We start from the raw sequence: 13180 nt of genomic DNA, 5'->3' as shown, positions 1-13180 counted from the left end.
GTGATCAATCTGTAATGCAACTTACGCAATTTATATTAGAGTAACGATCCTGGTTTCACAACTCTCTGCATTTTGATTGGTCAATTTAAGGGGACACGGATCGAACTTTTCTGAAGAATTAATCAGATGCTCACACGTGGATATTATCTAGACGTTGATTTAATTTGCATTGGATTAAGAGCTGTTATTCTTATCTAAGTCTAGTATAGCAAGAAATACTGTGTGCTGTTTTTCTTTACTTCATTTTTATTGTGTGTGTATTAGGGGATGTGTTTTCTAGTTAAACTTGGGATTAAAATTTTAATCATAAAATTTAAATCCTGACATGGAACATTTTTGGGGATTGAAATTAAGAAAATGCTGAATCTAATGTGGCTGGAAATAGGCAAAATGAAGGTCATTTGCATGTATTTTAAAGTCATTAAAGAAATATAATAATCATGCCATTTTCTTTCACTTGTTTACTTTAAATTTTACACTCTCCTTAATAAATAATTACTACTCCTTTTGTCCATCAATATTTGTCCACCGTAATTTTACTATATCACCATTTTTTAGTAATAAATATAATGTCTTTAAAAATGTAATAAAGAAATAACTATAATTAACGACAAGAATAAATTATGAATTAAGTGTAAAATTATCCATTGATTTCAGAAAGTATCAAGTATTGTTTGACATCCCAAAAAATAGTATAGTGAACAACTATTATTGAACGAGGGGAGTAATTAATATAAATACTTTATACCAATATCCAAAATAATTAACATAAAAATTTAAAAGAATAATTACTTTTAAAAATAATTTTGAACATAATACACAAACAGACATTGCCAAGCATATTTTTTTTGGCTATAATTAATTTAAATAGTAAAATACTGGTAAAGACAATGGACAAATTATAATTAATTTATCTTGATGATAAGTAGCTTAAAGTAATTATAACAAAAGAAATTTTAAATAAAAGAGATATAGATGTAATTTAATATCACAAATACAAAGAATGTTGGTGTTATGAAATCAAATTTAGAAGGAGAATTTTGAAACTATTCATATATACTTTCTTACAAGATTTTTTTAGTTTAAATGTCTTGTATTATCTATATTTTATTGTATATACCAAAGTTTCAATGGATCGTTCAGTTTTACTCAAGGTGCCTTTACAAGTATAAACAATCCTGGCAAGAATAATGAAAGCTTTTACTATCTGGGACCGCCCTAAACGCCCTTCTGGCTAACGGGTAATTCAACGGATTCCTTCATCAGCCTTTCAAAAATCTGCCTGGATCATTTTAACTTGACCTTAATAGAACTGTTTGATATGTTCAAACAATAGACATAATCGTCATTTCTTGTAGTAACTTAGTATGTTATAGTTCAACACAAATAGTCTAGCCTATCATTTAGGCTAATCACATAAAGAAAAACAAGAATTAAAATAGTACCTGGAGTAGAACTCCACACAGGATGATGTACAAACCAAGCTGAAGGCTTTTTATTATTCAAACTTAAAAATTTACAGAAGAAAGTATTACAATACTAGAGAGAGAGAGAGAGAGAGGGGATTCTAAGGCCTGCCTCACTAATAAAAGTTTCGCCTCTTTATATAGAGGTCGAGAAATCTAAAACGATAAGACAAGGTGGCTCACACAATTTACAATGGCAAATAAGAAAATGATAAGACCGACAAATAGACGTGATCTTTCCACTACGAAATATGGCCGACATATTATCTTGGCCCGCTTTATTAAAAAAATTTGACTTATTACCCTAATTATTTAATTTGTGGGGCCTTTTTGCCTTACGTCTTTCCTTTTCCTTTGCATGCAGCAACTGGAAGATTCTTCCACTTGGTCTTGGAGTCTTTGGAGAAGAGTATCAATGTCAATCTCTTCATTGCTATTAGCATTCCGTGTTCTCCTGCCATACATGATTCTTCACCATCATTGGTGTGGCTAGCTGAGGCCATGGATATATCATCCCTTATATCTATATCGGGATTTTTAATTAAATCTCTTTTTACTTCCTTCATATATATGGCTATGGCTTCTGATTTGGATATTATTCATTTCTTCATCCGAAGCTTTCTGGCAATCTGTTCGAATGGACTTAGATCATTACCTGTGATTTTGATCTTTCTGTATTTTGATATTTGTCCATGGTTGTCTTTATTAAATCTATAATTTCTTGACCATGAATTTTTCCTTCAAGGTCTTTTTGTATTAATTTGTTCTAGAACTTTTTTACTTTGTATAAAAAGTTCTCTGTAAACATGAAAATCCTTCAGAGGTATTATCATCCTTTACAGACCATCTCATAATCCATGGGATTGAGAATTCTATAAAGAAGTACATTAAGGACATATCCTTAAAGAATATATTATCTTGTTCTAAACTCCTGAGTTTAGGGGATGACATCCACCCATTCAGAATATAATCTCTTGTAAGGTTCTGGTAAATTTTTTACTGAGGGACCATATAAAATCCACCATTGGCAATACCAATTTGGAATGGATTGGTTAAAAACATGAGAACATATTTTTATAAATCAAGAATGTTTTTTATTAGCATTTTCATATAATAAAGCTTTATTAAAGCTATCCATATAGTCCCAGTAATTGTATTTTACTGCTATATTTTGCTCTGGATGGATATAATCATTTTCCTTTAAGGGGGTCATTCCCCATTCTTCTGGAGCCATAACTCTTTTTATAATAATCTTTGAAAAGTTATAAACTTTTTTTGTATTGGCTGGATAAAAAATGCTGAAATTCACCAGACCATGTTGCTGAGAGTATCATCTCATAATGCATTTTGTATTTATAAGCATGTGTGGTATAAGAAACTGAATCCAGATACCTTGACATTATTTGCCACGGGTCATTTTTCCATCGCAAATCACTATGTTCTAGAAGAAGTATAACTTCTTTCTTATCATTTTGATCAAATATCTCTGTGCTCTCTTCATATGTGAGAACTGTGGAATATGATGGAGGAATACTATTCTTTCCTTGCTTTGATTGCATGAAATCCAAGAATTTTTTGTACATTGGATGGTCTGTATTAAGACCACTTGTAGAAGCAATATTTGCTGCTACCAATCTTTGGTTTCCCATTTGAGCGAGGATATTACCTCGTCCAGTTCATGTTCTTCCTCTTCCTCTCTTTGAGGGCGGAGGCCACGAAGGTCTTATCCTGTTATAAAAAATAAAGATTAATTTAAGTATTCTCTCGTAAGAAAATCAGGCAAACTATTATCTAAACCTTTCTTTTATAATGGATATCAAAATCAAATGGTGCTAATAAAGCTTGCCATCTTGCAAACATTTGTTTAGAAACATCATGCTTACAATCTTTATTAAACATGAATTTAGCTGCTTGACAGTCAGTTTTTATCAAAAACTTCTGGTTGTAAAGATCACCTTGAAACTTTAAACACTTTTAACTATTGCCAAAATCTCTTTTGCTATAGTGGCATAATTTTTCTGAGCATCGTTTCATTGGTCAGAATAGAACTAAATAATATAATGGCGTTTATTATCCGGACATTATTGGGTCAGGATACCTCCATATCCTATGTCTGAAGCATCTATCTCAACTCCCAATTTGGGTTGGCTAAAGTAAGACTGGGAAGGTTATGAACCTTTGTTTTAATCCTTTTAGCTGCTTCAGAATGTTTAGCAAACCAGACTTTAGAATTATTTTTTAGCATGTCATACAGAATAGCAGTGTCCTTGGCTAAATCCTTTATAAAAGGAGCAACATAGTTAAGACTTCTAAGAAATCTCTGTAACTGAGTTTTATTAGTCAAAATATCAGGGAATTTGGATGCAAATTCAATACTTCTATTAATAGGGCTAATGTTACCCCTTTCAATATTATGATCCAAAATTCTAACATTTGTTTGAAACAAAGCCATTTTGGGGCTGGATATTACCAAGTCGTTTTGGATAATAATTCTTTTAAATAGATCAAGGTGTTTAAAATGAGTTTCCACATTTTTGAAAAATACAAGAATATCATCTATATAAACTATTATGAAATTACTGTAAGGCATGAAAATATCATTCATGATCTTTTGAAATTCAGAGGGAGCATTTTTTAAATCAAATGGCATAACGTTCCATTCATACTGTCCCATATGGACATTAAAAGTTGGTTTGTACCTGTCTGACTCAGCTATCTCAATCTGCCAATAACTTGATTTTAAATCAAATTTTGAAAATATAGATTGATAATATTCTTCAAAATCCTAAATTACAGGATAAGATTGCCATTTTAAAAAATTAGTTCTCCCTTAATATTTGTGGGATCATCCAAATGCTTTCTGGAATAGAAAAAAGCATGTTGTTAGCCTTCCATATGAGGATAACTTTATTGAGGATAGTATTCCTACAAAAGCAAGACCTTGCCAGATGAACTCGGATTATCTGGAATTATGCAAGAAAGAAATTGACTCCTTGCTTCAAAAAGGCCTTATAAGACATTCTAAATCTCTGTGGTCTTGTACAACTTTTTATGTTAATAAACATGTTGAACAAGAAAGAGGTATGCCCAGGTTGGTAATTAATTATAAACCTCTTAATAAAGCTTTAAAATGGATTAGGTACCCTATCCCTAATAAGAAAGATTTATTGGATAGAGTTTATGATGCCATTATATTTTCAAAATTTGATTTAAAATCAGGTTATTGGCAGATTCAAATAGCTGAGTCAAACAAGTACAAAACAACTTTTAGTGTCCTTATGGGACCGTATGAATGAAACGTTATGCCATTTGGTTTAAAAAACGCTCTCTATGAATTTCAAAAGATCATGAATGATATTTTCATGCCTTACAGTAATTTCATAATAGTTTATATAGATGATATTCTTGTATTTTTCAAAAATGTAGAAACTCATTTTAAATACCTAGATCTGTTTAAAAGAATTATTATCCAAAACGACTTGGTAATATCCAGCCCCAAAATGGCTTTGTTTTTTGATGATATTAATAAAATCTCAGAAAAATATGCAAGAAAACCGATCCAAATGATGTGCTACTATCCTAGACCTACTCCTCAGGATGTGCTCTTGGAAGAGCGTGAACATGTTATAACTAATAGTTATAATGGAAAGGAAATCTATGAATGGAACATAGATGGTTATACAGATAGACAAATTTATACAACTGTACATAGAATACATATGTACAACACTATTTGTAAGGCTAACAAGAATAGTGATAAAACTATTGTTGATATGATAATAATGTTATAAATATATTGTATTGATGATGCCTTTTTAAATACACAATTTTTGAATAAGCTTTCAATTGAATAGGTGTGCAAGTTTGCAATCAAACAACTATCTGAAAAGGCTCACAACAATTGTTTTTTCTTCTTCTATAATTATAAAGTCAATTCAGTTTATTTATATATCAATTTGAAAGATGAATAAATGATCTTTCTCTCCCTTTTCAAATTACAATAATAATTTAACGAGACATGTTATCCATTAATGAACATTCAAGTGGAAAGTGATTACATATACACCATTTATGATGTCCATTTAAGTTCATAAATTTGTGAATGAGCTTGCAATCAAACATGTCGTTGACAAATATCTTATGCACACAACATCCTGAAAAACCATTTAATAACTTATTTTCATCCATAAATAGGAAACTAATACAAATAATTTATACCATAGTTTGAAAAGAAATAAAAACTACTCTTATCTCCTAATTATTCAGAGAGAATTTTACAAATAGTTTATATAATAGACATAATAAGGTTTTATAACTACAGTTTTAATAATTGCACTCTATAGCTATAGTTTTGTTTGTTATGGAGACTGTGATTTGTATATTTCTGTTTGTTTGTATAATTCACTTGTGAATATACAAATATGGTAAGTATATACAAATTCTATATTTGTACATTTAGAAATTTTTTCATAACTCCGTTTGTATATTTCGCTTGCCAATATACAAACATGGTAATTTATTATGATTTTTTCATAAATCGTATACAAATAGCTAGAGTAACCATATACCAATATTCTGAATTTATACAATCAAGAACTGAATTATACAAATTATGGAATTATACAAATCATGCGAATAATAAGAATTAGAGAAAATATAGCCGCGGAATTATAATACCTAATATAGGCTAAATGTTCGTTATTCTACATCATATTCTCATTAATTTATCTACTAGGTACAAAAGCTCTGGCAATCCCGAGCCCAACATATATTAGTTGGAAAAATTACTGAAATACACGTCTTATGTTTCCCTTATTTCTAATATTTCCTTCTATTTCTAAAAACCTCTAAAATTCCTTATTTCTCTCCTAATTCTAAATTATTTTATAATGTATCCGAGCTAGTTTTTAATGTATCTGAGCTACATATTATGTATCCGATTTGTTTTACTTTTTCAGGGATTAATGTAATTACAAACTAAATAGGGATAAATTGTAATTTCATATTAAAACTATGTGATTCATAAAATTTATACTTTAATTTATATGATACTGATAAAATTAGAAGAGTCACTTAAATTATTAAATATTTTTTATTGTTAATTATATTTATAATATTTGTAACGTACTTTTTGAATTATATTTGTGGTACATGTGAATTTTGAGAGTTCATTAATTTTGTAATATATTTTAAAAAAAATTTCCAGTTGTTAATTATTGTGATCTATGTGACTATGTGACACATGTGAAATTTTAATATTTTATGTACTTAATTTTTAAATAATGTATGTTACTTCCTTGTTTCAATTTACGTAGCACATGTGAAATTTTGAGAGTTAATCAACTTTTTAATATGTTTTTAAATACTCAAAGTTGTGATTTATAATACTCTTAACGTAATTTTCAAATAATATATGTTACTACCTTTGTCCCAATTTATGTGACACACATGAAATTTCAAGAGTTAATCACATTTGAATGTTTTTCAAATATTTAAATTGCTAATTATTATGATTTATAGTACTCTCCATGTAATTCTCAAATAATATACGTTATTCTCTTGATCTCAATTATACAATATGGATCAAATTACGAAAAAGTTAACCAATTTTTTAATATTCTACCTTGATTTTTAATATACAATATGTTACTCTATTCTCTTGATCGGTAATGCCTGCAAGGCTGAAACGAGTCAAATCCAAAACGCCGTAGTTTAGTCATTCCAAGATAATTAAACGACAGTGTTTCGATACCGATTCTGAGATTAGACAGTGCATAAGCATCTTCTCTGAATCCATCAGTTGGACAAATCGGAAAAAAGAAGAAAAAAAAAGAAAAAAAGAAAAAAGAAAACAAAGAGGAACAGATAAAGAAGACAACAAAAAGAGGCTTTTGGAATCGAACCTCTCACCTCTGCATCGGTTCTAATCAATTTTCTCGCTTAGCTCTTCTCCCCTCTCCCTCTTGTAAGCTTCGTTCCAATGGCGTTCTCAATTTCATGTTTTCGTTGTTTGATCTCTTCTATTTTGATACTTCATTTCGCTAATCCGAACTGCATTTTTGTGTTTTCTTCTACTTATTCGCTTTTGACTTGTATAAACCCCAGCTTTCGATCTTATTCTGTGTATACCATTTGATCTATGTTGTTTTAGCTTGTGTGCATCCCTAAGAAGTGACTTGTAGAAAGTGTTCTTTTTCCAAAATGTAGATTTAAAAGGTCGAATTCGATTGGATTTACACTTTGTACATATCACAATATGATGAACTTTCTAGGTTCGAAATGATCTAATTGCTTTCACTGCTTGTTGAACCTTAGTGTATGCGAGATGTTGCTTGGACTTTGCTCGAGGAGAATGATGTAATAAATGAAAATGAAGCACATATAGTTAAAGTTGATAAAATGAGGAATGATATGAGGGGTGCTATGCAATAATAAGATGCTTAACTAAGTAAAGAGACTAGCTCTATAGAACGCTAAGAACAATAATGTTATATGAAAGTGAATATTGGGCAGTAAGGCTATACATATCTGTTAAGAATTCCCACATCGGAAAAGGGATGGGAATTCGGTCTCCTTATATGGACTTGGACAATCCTCTCTTCATAAGCTAGCTTTTGAGGTTGAGTTAGGTCCAAGATCCATCTTTACATGGTATCAGGCCCGTCCCAATTTCTTTGTTCACCGATGTTGGGCCCCATATTATAGTGTCCACGCTCCAGTTAACGAGGTCTGGCGTGCGGAGGAGTGTTAAGAATTCCCACATTGGAAAAGGGATGGGAATTTGATCTCCTTATATGGACTTGGACAATTCTCCCTTCATAAGCTAGCTTTTGAGGTTGGGATGGGTATTTGGTCTCCTTATATGGACTTGGACAATCCTCCCTTCATAAGCTAGCTTTTGAGGTTGAGTTAGGCCCAAGATCCATCTTTACAATATCTAGAACATGAGTGTCACAAAATTATTGGACAAGTTCCATATGTGAGGGTGCAAGTATTAGACGTGGAAGATGTAATAAGAGAAGTTCGCCTAAGATGATTTGACCATGTTCTACTTAAACCTTCATGGATTCATTGAAAGGTGTGATAAGTGACGAGGTAGACCTAAAATTAAATAGTGAAAAATTGTCTAGGGAGACCTATAATGTGTCAGATTCAATGTGTATTAAGCTAAGGACAGAACACAATTGAAAGAAAGGGGATTCATATAGGTAATCTTGATCAGTTGGGATAAAGGCTTACTTATTGGTGTCATTCTTACCTTACTTTTAGATTAAAGGGATTCATATAAACGAATATTGTTTATAAGCAAGGTGTAGTGGAATGATTTAGTGCCTAATAAACTGGAGCGGTCATAGAGTATTCAACATGTGTCATACGATGGAACTTTGGGAGTGAGTGATAGAACATAGACTTTCACAAGGTGTCAGAAAACCATTTTGGGTTTATGCTTTGTACAGCGACATCATATGCTGTATATTTGCTAAGAAGATTGATGAAAATTTATAAGGAATGGAAGAATGATCTTTCACCTGATGTTTGTTTATCTAGAAATAGAGTATGTAATTGAATGTCAAGCAAGTCTTTGCTGAATGTGTTGGTGGGTATTGGCGAATTTAAGGATTCTTACCAGATGTACATAACATAAATGATATGTATAAAGGAGTTGCCACAACTGTGAGAACATTAGGAGGATGTATAGGAATTTCTTGCAACTTATTGCAATTAGTTTATGATTGAGGCTTAGTTATTACTACTGTTGTTGGTTATAGAGGATAATGTAGCCTAACTCAACTTTGTTAAATGAAGCATAATTGCTTATTACCTAAGTTGCTCGGACTCTTCACTTTCAATGCCGCACCCGTGTCGACACGATGTGGGTGTGGGATTCGTACCCAATTTGGTCTGCCGATTTTGGGTATTTTGACCAAATTCGAGGGAGAAATTTTGGACAAATTCAATGATTTGTGTAATCAAAACAAAAACTAATGTGAAATTGAAGAAAATGGAATACCTTGTATATATAAATTTCTATTGTCACTCCCTTACCTTTTATCTCCTTCGAGGATTCTCCTCAAGTTTTCCATATTATATCTCATTATTTAGGTTTTATAACTCTATTTTTAGATATTTGAATTAACTTTAGCTGAATCCCCGCACCCGCATCCATTACATGGATCCATATCCCCGAATTTTAAAATTTAGATTATAGAGGATCGGACCTCTACATTCTGCACCCGTATCGTACACCCGCACCAGAGTCCGAGCAACTTAGCTTATTACTATATCTACAACTGATGATTTTATATTAGTAATAATCTGTGAGTGATATCGTCATACTAGAAAACCATACTATAGCTCTGTTTGTCCTTTGTACATAGTTAGAGTTGTAAAAAGAGAGAAAACTACCTTTGGTTTGGGGAAACTTGTGTTTGCTTCCTTGGTTTCTTTGCATAAAATTCAGTAAACTTGTGTCAATCTCATAATTTGTAGGGGTTGAATATATAAATATTTTGTATCCATTCAAGTCTATTTCATTCCGATAATATATAATTTACCCTCGGCAGGTTTGTTGAACCCTGCTGCAGGTAAAAGCTTGGTATTTATGTGGAGAAGGGTAGAGAGGCGGACCCATCATATACTGAGTTTCAATTTGTGCACCATTGGTCCTTCACCGCCCTCATGGATTTCTTGGTTATAAAATAGTGATTTGCTTTTTTAAGAAAAATTATCAGTTCTCAAAGTTTCAACTTTTAGTACACTACTAACTAACTTAATCTCAATTTGAATTGATGTTTTGTATTCATTTTTGTTCTATCCCTAGCTAAGTCGCCTATAGAGTTGGGAGTTGGAGTTTGTTGGTCCTCCTTTACGAAGTCAGAGATGGTAAAAGAAAGGAACTGCTTTTTGTGTGGAAACCTGTGTTTGCTTCCTTTATCTTTGCATATGGACGGACTTAATCTTGAGAAATATTAGATAGAATAGATGGAGATAAGATAAAGTCCCTGTCTCTGGAAAAGCTTGAATGAAAACAATAAGTATTTAGGGTTTGTGACTGATGTGCAGCATTCATTCATCTAGCACTTTGATTGCTTTGAGATCATTAGATCATGCTTTTAGATCACTACATAAAGTATGTTCTTTTGTATTTCTGCAGAAACGGCCACATTGAAGATGGGTTTTTAGCATCTGCTTTCCCCCCCTTAATGATGGTATGATGATGTACTTATATCTTTGCTATTGCATTTTTCTGTATCAGAATATCTTGTTCAGTAAAGGTGGTTTGTTTTTCATTAGAAACAGAAAAATTTATTAGTACTTTTGTGAGAAAAGGCCCAAAATAGTCCCTCATCTTTAGGTTAAGACTCAAAGTCATCCTTGAATTTTCACATGGAGCATTAATAGTCCCTCATGTTTGCAATATTGGTGCACTTTTGGTCCTTCAAAATTTTGTCTATTTTTAAACATTGATTTTATTCATAATTTATGTATGGAATGTTTAATGGTCATTTTATATATTTAGTAGAAATAATAACTCCATGTGAGAGATTGTGAGAATTAAAACACCTTGTTTTGTTTAGAAGAAATCGTATTGCAGGTAAAGTCGAGAGGTTCATCACGATGATTTCACATGCAATAGTACAAATTTTTCTTTTCTTGCAATGTCATATGTTAATGTTTTTAGTTTAGTTGCAGTAATATTTATACTGAACAGAACAAGGTGTTCTTCTCACCTTCTCTCACATAGAGTTATTATTTATACTAAATATATAAAAAGACGATGGGACATTCCTTACATAAAATTATGAACAAAATTAATGTTAAAAAATAGGCAAAAGTTTAGGGGAGGACCAAAAGTGCACCAATATTGCAAACACGAGGGACTATTAGTGCTCCATGTGAAAACTCAATGATGACTTTGAGTCTTAACCCAAAGATGAGGGACTATTTTGGGCCTCCTCTCTACTTTTGTTTAAGGAACTTTAAATATTATCTTAGCAGTGATTATCAGTTATTTATTTGAAATCTCTTAGACTGGGTTTCATTTACTGCAAATTAATGAGACCTGATTGAGCTTATTCTGTATAACCACCAAAAAGATAACTTGTAGAATTTACTCATGGATAATCGTTGCCTCAATTAACTGGCAACTAAATTATTTTTCCTGAACAAGCTACTGCATTAATCTTTAATTGATTTGATTTTGTATGTGCTTAATAATTCTTTCTTTTAATAAAGGACCACAATAACTTTACTATAAAGACTTACATGGCCATCATGGCCGAGAGGGATGCTGCCATCCGTGAACGGAATATGGCACTAGAGGAGAGAAAGAGGGCTTTTGCAGAGCGAGACATGGCAATGCTTCAGAGAGATGCAGCACTTGCAGAGCGTAATGCTTTGATTCAAGAAAGGAACGATGCCATTACTGCTCTTCGATTGCAGGACAGCTCTACAAATGACAACAATATGGTTCCAGATTCACCAGGAAATGGAACTGAAAGTGGTGCAAAGCACATTTATAACCAACAGCAAATGTATAGAACCACAGCTGAAGCTGCTCATGGTTCAATGGAAGATCCCTCAGCTGGCTACTTGAAAGACACAGATACTTCTGAAGCAAAGATTCCTAAAAAGGTCAAGCGACCTAAAGAGAGCAGACACAATAAGCAAGCCAAGATTCCAAGAGTGGGTAAAATTGGCACAGATAGTTTAAGCATGCAGGTCATAGCCACAACATCAGATGATTGGGCAAATCTGCAAGAGATGGACAGTGACAAGGAAGGAGATACACAGCTCACATCATGGAAAGATAATTTGGGGTTCCAAATCAATTTTGATGAGTCTGCCATGCCAGTGCCTGTTTGCTCCTGTACTGGGACTCCACAGCCATGCTATAAATGGGGTCATGGTGGGTGGCAGTCAGCTTGCTGCACAACTACCATATCTATGTATCCATTACCTCAAATATCAAACAAACGCTATTCCCGTGTGGGTGGAAGAAAGATGAGTGGTGGTGCCTTCAGTAAATTGCTTAATCGTCTTGCTGCTCAAGGTTATGACCTGTCTATTCCTCTTGACCTGAAGGATCATTGGGCTAAACATGGCACAAACCGCTACAGCACATTGAAATAGCTTCTGTGTGCACGTTGGATTGGGACCTCACAATATAGAGAAGGCATCGTCGGAAAATGTGTGTTGTGGATGAAAGAAAGTGTACTTTAATACCGTGCAGGAGATATACCGCTAATAGCTATTCATTCACATTTTTTGAGCTCTGTCTCTGTCTCAGAGTTCCAATTCATCTTATCAGAACGGCCACATATTATGTACTGTATTTTTGCTTTCTTCAATATATGTTTAATGAATATGGTGATTCGGGTGTCAAATAGCTTTGCCTAGACAGCGTAAATAGCAATTTGTGTATATCATTTGTTTTCTCACATTACCATAGCAAACTTCATTTATTGCTTCATCTACAGAAAAAAAATTCAATGTGGTAGAACAGGAGCAGTAAATAAAAAAGATGTTATTACTTGTGGTTCAGCTTAAGTAATTATTGCTGTTTGACTCAGAAAATAAAATTTAAATCCATTTGGCATAGTAAGTAATGTCTTCACATTTAAATGAACAAAAAAGAAATGGCACAATGTATTCTCAAATAAATATAAATTGGTTTTTATTAGGAAAAAGGAAGAAAGTTATAAGAGGACTAT

At 32.4% G+C, this 13180-nt stretch overlaps 1 protein-coding gene across 1 annotated transcript; it reads left to right on the top strand.

Annotated features, from left to right (window-relative positions):
- Window positions 1-7269: 7269 nt before the first annotated feature.
- On the top strand, window positions 7270-12840 carry LOC125822167 (barley B recombinant-like protein D). Its single transcript, XM_049501546.1, has 3 exons — window positions 7270-7431; window positions 10621-10675; window positions 11703-12840. The coding sequence occupies exons 2-3, from the start codon at window positions 10670-10672 to the stop codon at window positions 12597-12599; spliced, it is 903 nt and encodes a 300-aa protein (XP_049357503.1). The 5' UTR covers window positions 7270-7431; window positions 10621-10669; the 3' UTR covers window positions 12600-12840.
- Window positions 12841-13180: the final 340 nt, after the last annotated feature.

This window comes from Solanum verrucosum, unplaced genomic scaffold, assembly GCF_900185275.1.
Source record: "Solanum verrucosum unplaced genomic scaffold, falcon-dt-bn FXZP01000103.1, whole genome shotgun sequence".
Taxonomy (NCBI): Eukaryota; Viridiplantae; Streptophyta; class Magnoliopsida; order Solanales; family Solanaceae; genus Solanum; species Solanum verrucosum.
Note: the sequence above shows the minus strand (reverse complement) of the source record. Positions and strands in the feature narration are given on the sequence as shown.